At 34.0% G+C, this 18,885-nt stretch overlaps 1 protein-coding gene across 3 annotated transcripts in view; it reads right to left on the minus strand.

The window, feature by feature from the left end:
* The window catches only part of Cad99C (cadherin 99C), a 212,840-nt gene that overhangs the window by 48,136 nt on the left and 145,819 nt on the right, over nucleotides 1–18,885 (minus strand). For all 3 annotated transcript variants that reach the window (XM_035351134.2, XM_035351133.2, XM_085814676.1), the window contains 9 exons: nucleotides 14,460–14,547; nucleotides 13,943–14,055; nucleotides 12,465–12,665; nucleotides 9,432–9,569; nucleotides 8,341–8,499; nucleotides 6,619–6,806; nucleotides 4,628–4,760; nucleotides 1,243–1,325; nucleotides 781–868 (listed from right to left, as the gene is read on the minus strand). In XM_035351134.2, coding sequence (XP_035207025.1) covers nucleotides 781–868; nucleotides 1,243–1,325; nucleotides 4,628–4,760; nucleotides 6,619–6,806; nucleotides 8,341–8,499; nucleotides 9,432–9,569; nucleotides 12,465–12,665; nucleotides 13,943–14,055; nucleotides 14,460–14,547 — 1,191 coding nt within the window. The remainder of the gene's footprint in view (nucleotides 1–780; nucleotides 869–1,242; nucleotides 1,326–4,627; nucleotides 4,761–6,618; nucleotides 6,807–8,340; nucleotides 8,500–9,431; nucleotides 9,570–12,464; nucleotides 12,666–13,942; nucleotides 14,056–14,459; nucleotides 14,548–18,885) is intronic.

Consider the following 18,885-nt stretch of genomic DNA (forward strand, 5'->3'; position numbering starts at 1 on the left):
TCAGTAAAGAAAATCTTTACAGAGCTTTCGGTATGAAAATTTTAAAACAGTTCTACCGCAAGAAAATTGAGCTTAATTAGAAGAGAATAAATCTGTCTTCTGCATTCGAGGCACAGCCGGACATAAGAAAGACATCGCTGTTTCATTCTGCCATGCCCAAAGCATGCGGGTACGACTAAAAAATTATGATACACGACTAGAAAACAAGTACTCTATAACTTGGCCTCACTTGAGCATTCCACGGTGTGCACGCAACCACAGTGCAACACTTTCCACCATAGAAAAGCAAATGCCTGCAAAATGACAACAAAATGGTGTTACAACTGGGATACCTACGAACTGGATCATTGTATTCTTGCTGGAACACAGCAAGAAATGTTTTGTGATTTCCAATCTCAGATTTGTACTCAAATAGACTAAACCTACGGACTGGATTGCACTACATTCCTTACTCATTGCGAAGCATGACAGCATTATCTTCCAAGATGTGAATATCTTCAAAAGGGAACTTCCTGCAGGAATTAGATCTCATTCACATTACCGACAAGGAAAACATAAACTTTCTTCAGCCCTGAAACATAATCTTTGATGAACTATCTCAGTATTGCAGTTTTGTGCAATCGACTACCGGTAAAACAGCTTAACCTAATAGAATAGTACATTTGATAAATGTTCGAATGAAAATGACAAAGGATCAATAAGCTTGAGATAGTTTTCTCGCACTACAATATTTTAAAATGTACAAATTAAACACTTAAAATGACATTAATTTTTTTTTACCAGATTGCCTGGGTCAGCAGCTTTGACGATTAATGTGTACGCCGAAATTTCTTCACGGTCAAGGCGGCGAGCAACTGATATTGCACCACTGAAACATAAAGGAAAATTAGTTTAACAGTCCGTTCTGGCACTAATGAACCAAACAAAATCCTTTATCAATAACAAAAAATGAAATTATTATTTTGTAATTCTTTAGTAAATAAGTTAGAAAATGTTTAGCTTAAAACTCTGAAATGTTAAGTGTTACACTATAATTTGAGCATAAAGAACAGATTGCAATTTTTTTTAAATTTTGAATTCTTTAAAACTGGGATATTATCAGTATTTCAAATTTTTTCTAATATTTTATTCTTTGACCTGTTAAATTGCAATTTAAAGTTTATGGATTTCAGTTTTCTTCTTTTGATGTTCCCCTCTGTTCCTATCTTATACAAGCTTGAATGTTTAAAGAAAATAACTCACCTTTTAGCATCAATGGCAAAATCCCCATTGGTGTTACCTTCTACTATAGAATACGTAACATCGTCTTTTTCTGGGTCCTCCGCCTGCAAGAGGAATTTTACTTAAAGAATGTAGAATTTCCTGCCCAGATTTCATTTTTATGCTTAAAATTATCAGTATCACACAATTTTGTCTGCCTTATTACTAAATAAAACACTTTTATATAATTTTTTTCTAATTAGTTTTAGTAAATGGCACTGAATCTTGTTTCTTCCTACTATTCGAATTCAAACTGACCCTTCCTGTTATGTTGCTGGCACTTAAAAATCGCTATACATTCCAAAACATGTTTGCTTTTGCTCCAGTTAACATGTAATTATGTATTTGGGGTTTTATGCAGTGTGCAGTAATACCATTCCAAAATCCATACCAGAAAACTGAATGACACTAAGTTCTGTTCGATTTCTGAAATATGACGAAAAGTCATTTTCCGAAATAATATTGTTTTCCATTGCCTGTGAACGGCGAGAAACATTTTCGGTTTTAAAAAACATTTTCGGTACCGAAAATGTTTTTTAAAATGTGCTGTTTAATGAAAAAAATATCTGTTTATACAGTGAACTGTACAAACAGATCCAATCAAACCACATCAAAACATCATTCAATTATATTCGAATCCAATCTTAATATAAATCTAAAAGAACATTACTGAATATCTTTCCAAAATGTAATTTCAATATAATAATAATAATAAAATAATAATAATAATAATAATAATAAATGTAAATTTCAGTTTAAAATGTTTAACGAAAAATAATTGTCTAGTTACATTCAGTTTGATTTGTATCATTGCTTAGCTGCTAATGTAGATCTTACCCTCGCCCCAAAATATAAATGTTAATCCTTCAACACAAGTATATTGTTGCGAAATTGTTAGTGTAAATCCCAAACTTTTGTGAAAGTTTTATGAATTTTCCCAACCATCAGTGCAACCGCGCCGACCTTTGCTATATCCAATTAAAAAATCAACTAACGGTGAATTTCAGTGACTGTGCAGAAGTTCTAAACAGTTTTTGAATCTCATCATATTTGTAGTAATCGCAACGAAACCTGAGAAAAGTGGCATCGTTAAAAGGGTATTTTAAGTGTTTACTGTACGACATTGCTTGTTTATGTAGACACATATTATTGTTAAATGATTAAGAATTTAAAATGCAATATGGAATAAAATGAAACAATCAGCATTACATGGCGGCTTGATTCAATGCTTGTTAATGACTCGACACAAAATATTTAATTCTAAAGTTATGAACTGCTTGATGAAACAGGACTTTAAATTAACGGCTAGATGCTACCCTTAATAATAATAATAATAATAATAATAATAATAATAATAATAAAAACTATTTATTATCTGATATTGGATATTAGGTGCAAAATGCATCGAATGAAAGTATAGCGAAACCTTGAATCGCGATTTTCTTTCACTGCAAGCAGATCAGTTCACGAACAAATTATCTAAACAACAATAACAAACAAGCGAAAGAAATGTGAAATTTTCAGATATTTGAAATTGTTGAGTTTTTTTAAATTAAAAATTAGTTAAAGAGCTACAAAATATGAAATAGATAATAAAACAAATTCCAAACTCCAAATTTCGGGCTTCCAGGTGCCCATATTCGAGTGGAGGTCTACCTTATTCAAAATTTGATGGCTCTAGGTACCGTTCTTCTTTTTGACAGGGGGGGAAAATATACATACATTCATGCAGATTCATCATTAGTTAATTTCTACAAATCTAATACAGGGCGATAGTATTTGGTGGTAATAATTTGAAAACTAATTTAATGCTTTTTGTGATTTGAGACAAAATGCCGTTTCGAGACCAACAACCTTTCTTCGCTAAAATCAAAAGCAAAAATATAAAAAAGTACCAGATGACGAACGGTACCTTGAGGTAATCAAATACGCAAGTCGGCAATGGATGATTTTTAAAGGTGCTTTTGAGGCAGCCTTTAATACAGAATTTACACTCAGAGACTAAAAATATGATTTTAACATTTTGCGTTGCGTAACTTTCATTAACAAAGCCTGGCAAAATGCGACCATGAATTCATCTTGGAGGAAATTATGGCCAGATTCTGCTGCAACAGATATTTTGAGGGCTTTGACACTAAGGTTGATTTTTACTGTCTATGATACTGTAGCTAAGCGAAAACTATGGACTTACTTAATTTAAATTAATTTTCATCAATTCCTGATCTATCACCAGGCCACTGAAATGAAACTTTCAAATCCAGTATATTGACTGGTGCAGCCATCTAGTGGCATTTGCCCAAGTTAATATATCTACGCCAAGAGAGTTAAAAGGTTACGACATAGTTAAAAGGACGAGGTGGGTTACTGAAGGACCATAAAAATGCGTTCAATAAGAAAGAACTGAAAAACCTTCAGAAAGAATCAACAAAAGACAGTTATTGGAGAAATGTCTTCAGAAGAAGAGGAATGGGGGAAAGTTCTTTGATCCGCGACATTTGGGCAAAATGGCTCTTCATGCATTTGCGAAATGAACAAAGATACAAAATTTCGTGTAATGTCATCAGCCTTATAAAGCAATAGCAAACTATAAGACAATGTCTCACCTTAGAAATATTTTAAAACAAAGCAAGAACATATCGTAATGGAAAAGTTTTGAGTGAAACTGAAGCGTAATGAATTTCAAGCAGAGCCTAAGTGGCACTACAAGACAGAGAAAAGGTAAAGAATATACCATCGAAAAACACTTACCTGACGTTTTTACGAAAGAGGATTTCCCATCCAAATAATAACCATTTCTTCCTTTTCGCTTTCTCACCACTTTCCATTTAGGCCACCCGCTCTCCTTCGTACGGGTGATAGAATTGGATTAAATTTCCTTCTATTTTATATGTTTAATATTAGGTTTACTTTTATCAGGTCATCTTAAATTTAATTATTTAGATTATTTAATCTATGGTCTAGGAATGGAATCATCCATGTTACTTTAATTCCTATGGGGAAAATGTTTATGAAGGTTTCAGATGACGACTAGACTTCAAGAACTAATAAAATTTGTGAACCAAAGTTTCACTGTTGTCTTTAAAGGAGTTTAATAAATTGCCAAATTATTTAAATTATTTATACTGAAAAAACTGTAAATTAAAATTTTTATAGAGTAATATAAATCATAGGAGAAATGTTTCGTCACAGTTTTCTATTCTTAATATTTCTATTTAACATTACTATAAAAAAGGCTTAATCATAACATCGTAATATAAGTTAGATCAAAATATGTTTAATAGGAAGACAGAATAAAGACCAAGAATTTCCAAGCTAATTATTTGTAAGGATCCAGTCGTCGAGCAACAATCATGTTCAGTCTACTTACCGTCAAAGTGATCACCGTCGACTTGACAGCAGCTCCCTCGCTGACCTGAGTGTCATACCTGTCTTGGCTGAACACGGGTCCTCCTGAATTGGGGCCCGAAACAACGACTACGTCCAGTATGGCTTGGCTGAACCTAAAAATTAAGAAAGGTTGTTAATTTCACAGAACTCGGAAAAATAAGCAGTTAGTTCCAATAATACCGATAATAAGTGACGTCTAAAATACGTTCAGTTTCATAATTTTATTTCTGGCAGTATCAAGAAAAATAAAAATAATTTTACTTAAATCTAAATTCCAATGCAGCTTTTAAAATCTTCATTCTTAAATTTAAATTTTAAAAACATTTCATTTTCATTTCATATTAAATTCAACTTTTCAGTTATTTCACTCTAAAGAAAAATTCTATTAAAAAAATCCAACATCTGGAGGAAAAAATCGCCAATTTTCGGGTTCTTTTGTTATGATTATCTTATGTTAAATTATTAGTTATGATTTAAATAAACATTCAAAATGTTATTAATTTAGTTGTGTAGTAAGTGTTTTATTCTTGAGCAGAGATAACTCACCTAGAAACGTAAGTACTTCAAGTACACCATTAAGTTATAGGTAACTGAGAAGCTAAGTTAAAAATTACAAACATCAATCGGTATATTTTTATGAAATGGTTGCTTTAACTGAGGAAAGTATTTTTAGCTACTGGTAGAGTTTATGAAGGCTATGATGGAGTTGGTTCGATCCCGAGGTAAGTTCTGTTGAACCCAATTTTAGATAAAAGTATTCACTAAGACAAAAAGCAAAGAAAGTTCGTTTTCTCCTAGCCAACGGTTCTAATTTGGGGAGGGGGATAAAATTTCTTTTTAGTATGCTACAGGAGCTCAAATAAGTAAAGTTATTAAATTCGAATCCGTGCCATGGATTAATTTACAAGATTCGATTTTTGTATTTAACTCCTTTATTAAATAAATACATAAAACGGTGAGTATTGAAGCGGGTATCAAATCTACCTTAACAAGATAACTAATAATGTGCTATTATTAAACACTGTTAACGCTCAAACATAAACAAATGCAATATCAAGTAAGATGTTTTTAATTGTGTACGATGTATTAATAAATTTTTATGTATTCCAATATATGTAAAATATGCACATATAACGTCACCTGATAAAATCCGCAGAAAGATAGAAAAGTCAGTTTGGAATGATTTGATAAGAATTCAGCTTTAGAAAAGCTCCATGAATTTCAAGAGCATATGACACATGTCTCTTTCCTTTAGAAAGTAAGCAGAACTTCACAACAAAGCTGATTTCAGTCGCTGTGTTAAATTTTACCAATTTAAATGTTAATTATCTTATCAGTGGTCAAGTCTTGTCGGCGATAAAAGAGGTGGCCAATTAGTTGAGATTTGTATAGCTTGTTGTCGATTTTCTCTCTAAAGAATACTTGTATTCGATGTAATTTTCTTATTATTATGTAATTAAAATTTCCATCCTCTTTCATCCGATGTGCGCAGGAAAACCCTTTTGCCATGGAAAGTTTATTTATTTCCTACTAGTCAATCTTTAAGAGAGCGCAAAAAGTAGATTTTGTTAACAGCAGTTCGGAACTGAACGTTTTGTTACGTGGTTGAATTTACTCATACTGTCCTAAGACATAATACAGTGGATTCAATCTTTTACGACCTAGTAAGGATAGGAAAAAAAACAGGGTAGGTAATCAAAAATTAAAAGTTTGGAATGGGAATGTCAATAACAGGTCTCATTAGAACCATATCATCCTTCGTAAAAACGTGCGATTTTTAAAACGGCTTATCCATTGTATCATTAACCAACGTTGCAAAAACAAGCCAAAAAACTGGAATTTCTTCTACAGTTTTCAAAAGGGAACGGAAGAGTAATTTTGGTATTTTGAGTAATTTGATACAAATGGTAGAGAAACTGTCAATGTCACTTCTTTTACCTCTGTCAAACTCGATGAAAGAATTTTACTGACCTGCCTCCAGGGTCTGTAGCCTGAACTGTAATGCTGTACTGCTGTCCAGCCATCACTTTGTCGAGAACTTGAACGACTCCTGATGTTCTGTCGATTCGGAACTTAGACAAACCATCATTGGAAACGTGGTAAATAGAATAAACAATCTGTTCCTCACCATCTGCATCATCTGCATCGGTAGCATGAACCTAAAGTGAACATCAAGTATTTAACTGAGTTATGCTTATAATGAAAAATTTTAATTTTTAAATAAACTTCTGGATTAATGAATCACATTTTATTATTTTATGTTATTAATGTTTCTGCATAACTAAGTACAATATTTTCCTTGATTAAACTATTGGTAGTTGAAAACTGCACAACATTTCGAAGAAATGTGGCACAACCCTCTTTTGTAACATGGTTTAATACACGCGTATGTTTCAGATATTATGAGGGCGGTGTAAAGACTGAGATTTCAAAGACGGAAACACGATATCTTCTATGGGAAAAATATAAGTGAAAAGCAATGTAATTTCATTCCTGGCAGATGGGTGGACTAGACGCGGAAACACAGACAAAAAATAATGGTAAATAATTAATAAAGACAAAAAATAAAGAAATATTCAACAATATCATTATCTCAATACTAGGTGCCTTTGATTCGTTGGTTTCGTTGGTAGTGTTCCAACATATTCAAAAGATACAGGGAATGGCGTGTCCCGTAGTTTTTTTGACCTAATATAATGTTACCTTCAATATCGCAGCATACAAGCCATAACGGACGTAGGTGTTTATTTATAATCTATAAGAAGATGCTGCCTTCATGAAGCAACCAAGTGAAGATAGCCGGTATACAGCTTATAGCTTTGCAAGCTGGACGCGGCGACCACAGCAAACGGAACGGAAGGTTGCCTTCAAGGACCTTGTTTGGGTCCGCTCCTGAGGAATCTAGTAGCTGACATGGCCTGTAATCTTTATAATGCGCATCATCACAAGGAAAGATTGGTTTATGCCAATGACATTTTGCTAACTACTAAAAGGCAAGCCGCAGCGCATATGAGTCTAGGGCGCAAGAAAATATGGGCACGATGTCCAAATCGGCCAATGACCATAAGTTATTTATTGCCAACTCAATTTCAAGGAATACTAATCTGCTCAGGTATGCGCCATCTACGAACACCGCGGTTTAGCCTTCATGGTAAAAATAATTAGAAGCAATGAGACACTTTGAGGCCATAGTTGATGAAACTCTCACTTGGATCCCACATCTAAGATCAATGTACTAACGATTTCACTCCATATTTCGGACAGCAGCTGCACCATAGGGAATTTCTTCGAGAATGCGCAGGACATGGTCCGAGCGAAATGCACTACAGGGGTCTCCATATGGGTGTAACTATTACTACTAAAATGAAGAAACTGCTAAAAAAAGAATAGATACTGAAATTCACCAATAAATGCAGATATGATTAATTATTTTCTTATACCCCGTAAACAATTAATTTTTCTTATCTCTACCGATATTTTACATTTATGCTTTTCTTAAATTCTTCTCTTTATCTAAAATTGGACTAGAACTAAAATATTATAAATAGTTAAGAAATTTAAAAATAGCTATTTTAAAATTGCCTAAATAATCGTGAATAATGCTACGAGTGGAACCTACCAAAAACTAAAAAGGAAACATTTTCAAATAAAAAGTAACAAATGAAATAAAAATTAGTTTTAACTCATACATACTTTTGCTACAGTTCTCAAACCATCGCCTGCAGGCAGTCGCACTGTGGGTAAAGGTGATAGGACAGGAGAATTATCATTGATATTGTTAAGGTGGACATTCAGTGCTACGGGAGCACTTGCACCTTTTCCAGGCACGCTTCCACTCTGCCGAGCGATCACCTAAAATTAAAGCAAAGACATACTGTAAATTCAGGATATCTTTATAATGGTTCTGGCACTTTGATAATGACTCCTTGCATCTAGACATAAACCCTCAAAAACTGCACCTGGCATAAAGGTGCCGTTAGAACAAAATGCAGCACTTGTATATATATATATATATATACACATGTGTAATCATATACATGTATACCATTTTGCAGATTATATGGAGGATTATATCCTTCATATAATCTGAAAAATGGGGTAAAATTTATGTTTAGTCTTGAACTTAAAAGTCTATAAACCTGAATCTTGGACTGATGAAAAGTACGGGAAAATTACGCATTTGGAAAAAATGGGGAGTACTTGAATATTATCAGAAATTTCTTTTTATTATTATTATCTTACCATATCTAATATTTTATTATCTTACAGTCTCTTTCCTCAATTTATACAGAAGAATGAATTTAATGGAAAATTAGTAGTACATTTCACATTTTTCAAAACAGTCGCAGTAGTAGTCTTTTTAATCATAGACCTCAGAAAAAAGACTAAATTAATAAACCCTTCTTTAAACTAAAACTGTATTTTCTTCTTAAGAGTATAAATAAAATTTCTTTAATTTATTTAAAATTTTACGAATTCATATACATCATTCTGAAAACAAACTTATTTCTTTTCAATATATTTATTCTTAAAATGATATATATGAAATCGGGATTACCAAATTTTCAAATTAGTGACTAAGTGGAGCAAATTTTTTATTAGGAACATGTGGCCGAATTTTGAATTTTAGCGTATTTTGTTTAAGATTTCAATTAGCAAAGAACTGAATTTCATATTCTGTGTTATTCTCAATGATCATGTGATAGTTTTTAGTTTAGCATTTTAAGTGCCCTTAGTATTGCTATATTCTGTAACGTAACAACAGTGACATAAATGAAACTTACTTGGAATGTGTATTTGCTAGGGTTCGGCGGGTCTCTGTCCAAGTTGGCTTCGTTGACAACTAAATACCCGTCAGAATTGACTCGGAAAGAGTTGGTTGTTACTTCGTAGGTGTAGGAAACGGGGCCATCTTCTTCACTCTGTAATGTGTAAAAAAGATTTTTTTTAAACGATGGCAGTACAGTATGATGGCAAATAAAAATTTTAGTGTCTATTAGTAATATCATTTGCGAAAGTTAAAATTAAAAAAATTAAACTTATCGTAGGAAATCTAAACTTAATGCAATAATTAAACCACCAGCTCATGAACACGACGTGAAAATAATAAATTAGACGGATAATTCAAGTTCGTTTAATAATTTGCTCAAATTTGAAAACAGGCTTAATAATTACGAATCGTACATTAGGGGATAAAATTAATGAATCAAATTTAATGAAATACAGTTACAACAGTTACAGTTTAACAATTTTTAATGCATTTCATCGACAGATTTCTGTACAAAATCAAATAAAATAACTTAAATAGTATTGGATATTTTCGATTTTTCATGCAGTTTGCTGTCGCTTTATGAAATTTCGTCAGATTTTGAAGCTACAATATTGTTCCGAATAAAAAAAAGTCTCGTAAACGGGTACAGAAATGGCCTTATTAAGATCTGTACATGAATATCGTCACACATTATTAATATGTTAGACGTGAAACATTTGTTTTAGCGGGGTAAGCAATATTTTGTCTGTGCACAAAACAATGCAATGAACGGAGAAACGAATAAGAAAACACATTTCTTAATACTACTAAAAAACCGCAAGCTCTTTTTGAAATGGATTATGAAGAAATCTCTGAGAAAGTTTTGGCTAGTGAGAAGGAAATGAACTCAATTGATACATGCTTAATGCAACCAGCAGGAACTCTCTGAATAAATGGCAAGAAGCCGCGGCAATAGCCGAGCAATGGCAACTTAATCAAGCTGAGGTGAACAGAGTAGCAGATCTGTTCAGTGACAACGCTATGAACTGTTCAGGGTCATCCTTGAAGAACATAGACAAACTCTTGAAACTTGGCCATTCCAAATGTGAAAGGAAGACGTCCAAACAAAAGTATCTTTAATACGCTCAGTGTGATTTTGAGTTAACGCAAGTCCTTTAGAACCTGTCTTAGTAATCATGACATGCGGTATATGCAATGAGAGAGCTATTAACCCTTTGGTCTATAACCACGAGTCTGACTCGTGGTAAAGAATTTGTGCCATAAACAAAAGCTACGAGTCTGACTCGTGGTAAAGAACTTTTGTCATAAGCAAAAGCCACGAGTCTGACTCGTGGTAAAAAAAATTGCGTCATAAAAAAAAGTCACGAGTTTGACTCGTGGTGAGGATTTTTTGCATAAAAATGCCGCGTATTATTATTAAAACAAGCGATTGGAGTTATTCTACAACGAATATTTTTCCTTTGATTGTAACGTCAGTATATATATATATATATATTCAGTTGTTTCTGACGAAACTGGATGATCTGTTACTTTAATTCCCCGTAAAGCTTCGTTACGTTCGCACGCTTCAAATATAATTTCGTATAAAGAATTAACTAAATATTTATTTACAAATTGTTATTAATTCATTATCTACTTTGAAATAATAAATTATTTTTGTCAACTGATCAATTGATTATGATTACACTCTAGACGTCTTAAAATTACTATTTGTACCTAAGCATTGTTTATTATTTCACAGTTCCTTTCGTTACACTGAAATACATATGCCATGAAAATTATACATTTTGCGCCAGTTCGGGTACACGGTTGAACAGTTGAATGACACGGTGCGCGACCGACTTTCTTGTTTACTATAGCTCACGCAAATGGCAGATATCCTGTAGGCCAAGGGGTTAAATGCGATAAATCTCACTTTATAGAAATAAAATTCATTTCTGAAATGTTCACTATCCAATTCACTGAATTCAGATTCTTTGTGCTACATTACTACTAAAAACTTTAAGCTGACCCACGATATGTTTGGCGGCGATGTCTAGATACCCGGACTTTTGCTGTGGATTTCAATATCAGGAACTTCGATCCCCCCCCTCACTGGATAATGCAAACTTCTCGAAGATAATTTTCCAGTGTATGATTACGTTCGTCAATATTTTTCAGTGCCATGCTTTCACAACTCATTTTCTTTATTCATGTTTGGGGGAATAAAGCAGCTATTTTCGGCAGTATTGAATAAAGGTGACGTCTTCTACAGAACGTTCATAGGACACAAACTTGTTTGTTGTAAATCCAAGTAACTCAATCTCAAAGCAACATAAGTAGAATATGTGGAAACCAATAGAATAAGACTAAACACATGATCGTCAGATTATTTTGAGGGTTGAAGATTACGTTACAACAGACAGGCAGGAATTTATTGCGTAGTTACCAACCTATCTCGAGTCAAGAGAGGTTTCTTGTAGCGGTTATATAAATACTATTATTTCTAATAAGTAAATACCTTTGTTTATGACTATAGCATTTAATTCCAAACGAACTATATTTTTAATTATAAGAAAGTTAAGAACGAAGTGCAGGTGAATCAAAATGTTAGCTGTGAATAGGAGGAAATCAACAATTAGTCTCTTTTAAGTTTGTTATATTTTTCCCACTATAATTCTTGCTGAAAATTGCATTTAATTAAAAAAAATATTAAATCACCTTCAAATGAAATTTTATTTAGTGAAATAAATTATGTAACTTTGGAGAATAAATAACCATTATCTAAACATAAAATGCGATCTGTTCTGGTCTTATTTGGATACTCGAGGCTGTAAGACATTAGTATGAAGAGAAAAATCTAATCTAGCGCTTATATAAAAAAATCATTAAATTTATACAAATATAGCAATTTTTTTTCCTAGCTTAACTATTCGTTCATAAATGTTCTGAATCAAATCGGCTACCATACCAGCGTATACTTTTACGAAAAATGTAAAATTTTGCCTTTATAGTTATTTGTTTCATAAGGAAAACATACCAAAGAAACAATTCAATTGCTACTCACCAGATCGGCATCTGTGACTCTCAAAGCCAGAGGAGATCTACCGTCATGATCCGTAGTGACGGTAGTGCCGATGGGAGAGTTCTCATCCACATAACCTTCTAATGCAGAAGGGGTCAACACCGGAGGGTGGTTGTCCACGGCGTCAACTTCTATTTGCAGTTTGGCGGTTGAAAATCTTCTGCCCTCTGTTAGCTCTTCAGCCTGTAATAAAAAAATATTATTGCATATCACTTGAATGTATAACACATAGCAAATATAGTCAACAAATCTGTAGCAAAGCAATTTTTAGTCAATCGTAGCTGTCAGATTTATGTATTTTGCAAAATAATAGGATATACAGAAACCATTTATTAAAAAGTGCTATTTTGTTTTTCAGTCTCTTATGTTTTGAGCAGCACATTTTAAAAAATATTCTGAGTCGTTTATACAACACAGTTTTATCACGCACATTTTGCAAGGCTGTTTGTATTTCTATAGCTACTACCGTATCTTGTCACACTATCCTCAGTTCAGCAAAGTTTATTGATTTATCAATGAGCATTTGAAACTTAATAACAATCCCAAAGAAAACTACATCCTGAGAACTCTGGGGAATATTTCTTTTAGAAATCACATGACCGAGAAGCATTTTGGGTAAAAGTTTACAAATGGGTGCCCTTTGGTTTTTGGCGATTCTTTTTTGATGCCAAGATCGGCGTCAGGAAGGTACAATTTCAAGATGGCCACTACACAAAACAAAATAAGAAGTCAAAAAGTTGCACAAACTCTGTGTCCATGTACACATCGATCTGTTTTCACTTAAAAAAACATCCCAGAATTGCACAAACTAGGCATTGCGCACTGCCTTAAATTTATCCATCAATGTATTTTCATTAAAAAAAAAATCAGGAAGCTAAAACAAAGTTAAAACTATCATGGTAACCAGAAATGAGGTTTCATTGCCGAAATTTAAAAAATTGTCGCTAATTGAAGGGGCATCCAATTCTACACTAGAGCCGCATTTTGTAAAGTACAAACATGATCACGGATTCTCTGCAATCAAGTGAGGTTGTTTCGTTTTGCTGGAAACACACCCTTTAGAGATCACCAATATTACCAACTTATACTGCTGAAAAATTCATCAGATTAATCGGAGAACATCCCAAAATAGGTTTCTCAAGAAAATATTGCTGTAGCAATTAGTGCTGTATTTGAATTAGATCTTGTAGTGTTGATTTGAATCTCAAAATTTTCAGATTCCCATGACCCACTCTGCGGAGAGACACGCGCATTAGATCCAGAAGAACATTTTTACAGTTATATTGCTCATATGATTTATTACTGTTTTATGCTTCTTTCATATTCCCTCATCATTCATATCCTAATGCAAAGCAACAACGTCGTAGCCTTCTTCTGCTTGATGATCTAATAAAAACAAATAACCAAACTTTGAATCCAAATAACCAAACTTTAAATGTAAAAAAAAAAAAAAAATTTACCTTGACTATGATGTGCAGGAATTTGGCAAGTTTCCTATCCAGTGCTTTGAGTTGGCGTACACGCCCGCTGTTTGTGTCGATTTCAAAATATTCGTTATAGACTGATGGAGTTCCTGTGAAACAATTCATGGTTCAAATTAAAAAGAGAAGCCCATTTGAAAATTATTATTTCTGAGCATTTTATAAAAATATGAGAAAAATTAGTACAGTGAAATATCAACGCACAAATTACCTATATATCATAAATCTAATAAATTTTGTTAAGAAATGTTTTGCTGTTAAATTTAAGCAAAACAAAATAAATCCTTTTGTTCCCATTATTATCCATTTATGAACTAAATACTGAAAATATTTTTAGTGGCTTGGTTTACTCAAGCAATTTGAAATATTTAAAATCTCGTTCAAGTAAAATAAAATAATAAAAAGATAAATAATTTATCTTCAGAGTTATTCTGTGTACATAATAGCATATAAATTCATATTCATCTTGCTCTTACAACCATTTGTGAGTACTTACCATTCACAAAAGAATATCGAATAGGGGAGTTGAGAGAGTCCCTGTCTTTGGCTAATATAGACTCTGGAAACACTTTCAGTAACCCAGACTGAAAGAGAAACATTTATAACCTGTCAATAATTGAATTAACGGTACCGATTAATACATTACACGTAACAGCATATAAAAACACTTTCCCATGGGAAATAAGTATCAAAATTCCGTTCACTAGATCCATCTATTAAAGTTCAGATTTTTCACTCTATCCATCTAATTATTCTGAGAATTTAATTTAAATGCAATGCAAAATCTTTTTGCACTATTAGTGTTAATTAGAAGCAGATTATTTTCCAAGTGATAGTCTAAAAAGTTGTTAGAATAATTGTGTAATTAATCTTATGCTTTATTGTGTTACTTGACTTTACTTAATAAGCCAGATCTGGTGTTATAATTATTATACACCATAAAGTCAAAGATAAAGCATTAGTAAAGTGAAGCAATCGATTTACGATTATTTTTATGTATTTCTTCGTACTCAGCACTATTTTAAACCGAGGAAGAAAATTTGAACATTTATTTTTCACTTCAGTGAAAAATTTCTGATGATAGTTCTCAGTTTTTTAAGGTTTTGTTTCTTCAATTTCAAAAAGATTAAAAAATTAGACATTTGTTTAAAAGCAGCGTTATCTGTAAACAGTCCTCAAAATAAGATCTGAACTTTTCTTCCCCAAAACAGAAATTTTATTGTAACGAATGATCTAACGGGAAAAATGTCAATATTAATCTAACACATTAATTTGTGTTTTTGCTCTGATGTCATAATAAGAGTTTATGAAAAATTGTGTAAAGTTGGGTAATTATAAAATTTCATGATTTATTTATCTATTGCTTATACCAATTAACAAATTTTTAGATCCTAAGACCTTTTAACTATGATATATTTTCGTGGAATATTTATTTGGGAAGGTGTATACCGCTCGATTCTTTTCAAGGCCAGCTTGCCGGAGAAGTAGATAAGTCCGAAAATTTAATTTTCGGAACGCACTTATGTCTACCAGAGATGAATAGTGATTTACTCAGCAGTTATGTAGAGTGAGAGAACTAGTTGGAAAGCAGTGAAAGAGTTTGTAAGGATCTTAAGTTTTACTAACGTTTATTTTATTTTAAATCTTTACTATCACTTCTTATTTTCTACTTCCGGCCAGAATTATAAGCGTGTAGGAGTTTATGCAAAGTTGTCTGGCGAACGCCAAGTATTTAAGTGTGGCCTTTTTGCCAAGCAGAAGAGAGGAAGCCGTGAGTTCGAAGCAGGCCGCTTACCTTAGAAGTTACGCAGTTGCTACTTTGCCTTCCAGGCCAGAGGTTTTAATCCTCTTGATAAATTAAACGTATTGTAGTGTTCACAGTCTCTGTGCTACATACGCTTCCTGTTATGATAAGGCCAATCTTATTCTAAAGTTAAATTAGAGTTTAGTTTTATTTTGATATCTTTTAAGTTAGACCCCGAGTGGAGGGTCATTGTATTCCGAAGTACGGAAGTCACTGTATATAAAGAAAAAATAAAGGGTTTTGTATACCCTTCGTCTGTATCCTGTCTACTTACTACAATTAGTGAACATAGCTTTAGTAAGCTCTCTGTTCTAGTCAGGTCATTGTATGTTTCCGAAGAAGGTTAGAAGAAACATTGAACCTGATAGTGGCGCCCGACGAAGAATAACCATGGCCGAGTTTCAAGAAGAACCTGTGCTGCCTGCAGAAACAGCTCAGAATCCAGAAATGCCAGCTGCCGCCCTGGAAGGATTTGGGTACGTTGTCCAGACCATGCGCGCTTCGATGAAACCAGAAGCAACGTTTAATGGAAACTCACAGGTAACCAGTTTCTTGGAAAAATTGGATGACCACTTCATGCTCTACCCCGTGCACGAGTTTCAAAAAGTTACCTTAGCTACCAGCGCTTTGAGGGGCCAAGCGCTTAACTGGTTCAAATGTATCGGCAGAAGTCTCTTGGGTCAAGCAGGAAGTCCCACCTATACCTACGAAAATTTCAAGACTGCCCTACTAAAAGCCTTCCCTGTTGTAAGGGATCGTGCGAAATTAGAAACAGAACTTTTCAGTATATATCAACAAAGAATGGAAAACCTCTCGAGTTTTATTTTAAGAAAAATTCACGTTTTCAAGCTCTTGTATGGAAACCGTCCGGATCCTGAAATAATTCAAGTGATTTTGCCGAGGTTACTACCCCAAGTGCAAGACTTTATTGAATTGAGAAATCCGACTACACTGGAAAAATTATTTGAGCTAGCAATCCAGTTTGAAAGTAGAAGAACGGCGGACGTCGAAAGAAGACGCCAATATCAACAGCGAAACCAATTTGGTACGCCAAGACTACAGCAAACTCAAGCACATGGCTACGGAGAAAAAGCGAATCAGTGGGCAAGGAAACCCGAGCATTCAAAAACAGCCGGCGAACGTCGACAGTTCAATAGCAACCCAGGAAAAAAGTCTCAAGGCCAGTGGAGAAAGAAGGAAAGCACCGAAAGGAAAAATAATTTAAACTAAAACGGATTTCTGCTGACGAGAGGGTGCGGAAATCCGAAGGCCACGAAAACCCCTCTTCCTACAAGTTAAATACAGTAATGGTGAAAAATTTAACTCTTCCGAAGATTGAAGTCTTGGTAAATAATATCCCGGCCACCGCACTCCTGGATACCGGCGCGCAGTGTTCCTGTGTGGCAGAAGTCTTTTTTAGAAAGTATTTTCGCAAATACCGCATATATAATGCGGATAATACAACAGTATTAGCGGCGCAAGGAGAACAATGTAAGTGCGTAGGTAAAGTACCTTTGTACATCCGTATCAAGGACGAACAAGTAAAGGTGATGTTTTTTATAGTAAAGAATTTGCAAGCACACTTAATACTAGGAATAGACTTTCTTTCAGACGCACAAGCTACACTGGATTTTAATGAAGCGTCTCTTAAGCTGACGATGAAACCAGTGCGTGTAGAAAAGGTTGAACCGCCGAGGTTAAATCTTGACCACCTGCCTAATGACGAGCAAGATAGAATCCGACAAGTGGTAAGTGAATTTGCTTCCTTATTTAGTGATATTCCAGGATTTACCCAGGTTACTAACCATAGTATTGACACCGGAGATGCATTGCCGGTTCGTCAAAAACCATACCGGTATGATAAGAATAAGGAAAAAATTATAGAATGGCATATTACCGATATGCTACGTAAAAAGATCGTAACGCCTATCTCAAGTAGTTATGCTAGTCCGGTGGTTTTATGTAAGAAAAATAATGATTATCCTTTGGAGCATCCAAAAAGGTGGAGATTCGCTATTGATTACCGTAAATTAAATTCCATAACGAAATATCCGGTATATCCGTTACCGATTATAGAAGAAATTTTAAGGAACATAAAATCAACCAAATTTATGACAACTTTAGACTTAACGAATGGTTATTTTCAAATAGGGATCAGGCCTGAAGACGTGCCTAAGACTGCTTTTATAACCAAGTCTGACACTTATGCATTTTTGCGAATGCCGTTTGGCCTTTCAGGCGCCCCAGCAACATTTCAGCGATGCATGGACATTGTGTTAAGACCTGTTCTCGGAAAGTCCACATTTATCTATTTAGACGATATCATTATTACTAGCGATAATCTAGACCAACATGTACAGGATTTAAGACAGGTGTTTTCTTTATTAAATGAGGCCGGTCTAAAAGTTAATGTCGAAAAATGCAAATTTGCAGCCCCTGAATTAAAATATTTAGGTTACAAAATATCGCAAAAAGGGATCGAGACAGATGAATCAAAAATAATCGCTGCACAAAAGTATCCGACTCCAAACACGGCAAAGAAGCTCTCTTCTTTTCTAGGACTTTGTTCATATTATAGGTCCTTTATAAAAGATTTTGCGGCTATCGCTGAGCCATTGTTAAAATTAAAAAGGAAAAAGGCAAGATTCTCGTGGACGGCCGAAGCCAATAGTGCTTTCGAAAAATTAAAACAAGCATTAACGCAAGCCCCTGTGTTGAAATTTCCTGAAAAGGATGAAAATTTAGAAATTTCAGCGGGTGCTTCGGATTATGCGGTAGGAGCGGTACTTTTGCAAAATCAGCAGCCAGTGGCATTTTTTAGCCGAACTTTAAATCAAACACAAAGAAACTATTCCGCGACCGAGAGAGAGGCACTTGCAGTTCTGTTAGCAGTGCAAAAGTTCCGAGTCTATTTTGGAAAGGCGCCGATAACAGTATATTCTGATCATGCGGCGGTAACTAGATTGTACTCTGGAAAAAATTTATCCCCAAGGTTAATAAGATGGGCACTCAAGCTGCAAGAATATAATCTGGTAATCAAGCATACCCCCGGAAAGGAAAATATCGTAGCAGATGCCCTGTCACGAATTAAATTAGACGAACAGGGTAATACCGTAAA

This window comes from Stegodyphus dumicola, chromosome 4 (genome assembly GCF_044657685.1).
Source record: "Stegodyphus dumicola isolate Sdum_Otavi_A_Nest chromosome 4, ASM4465768v1".
In the NCBI taxonomy this organism is placed as follows: domain Eukaryota; kingdom Metazoa; phylum Arthropoda; class Arachnida; order Araneae; family Eresidae; genus Stegodyphus; species Stegodyphus dumicola.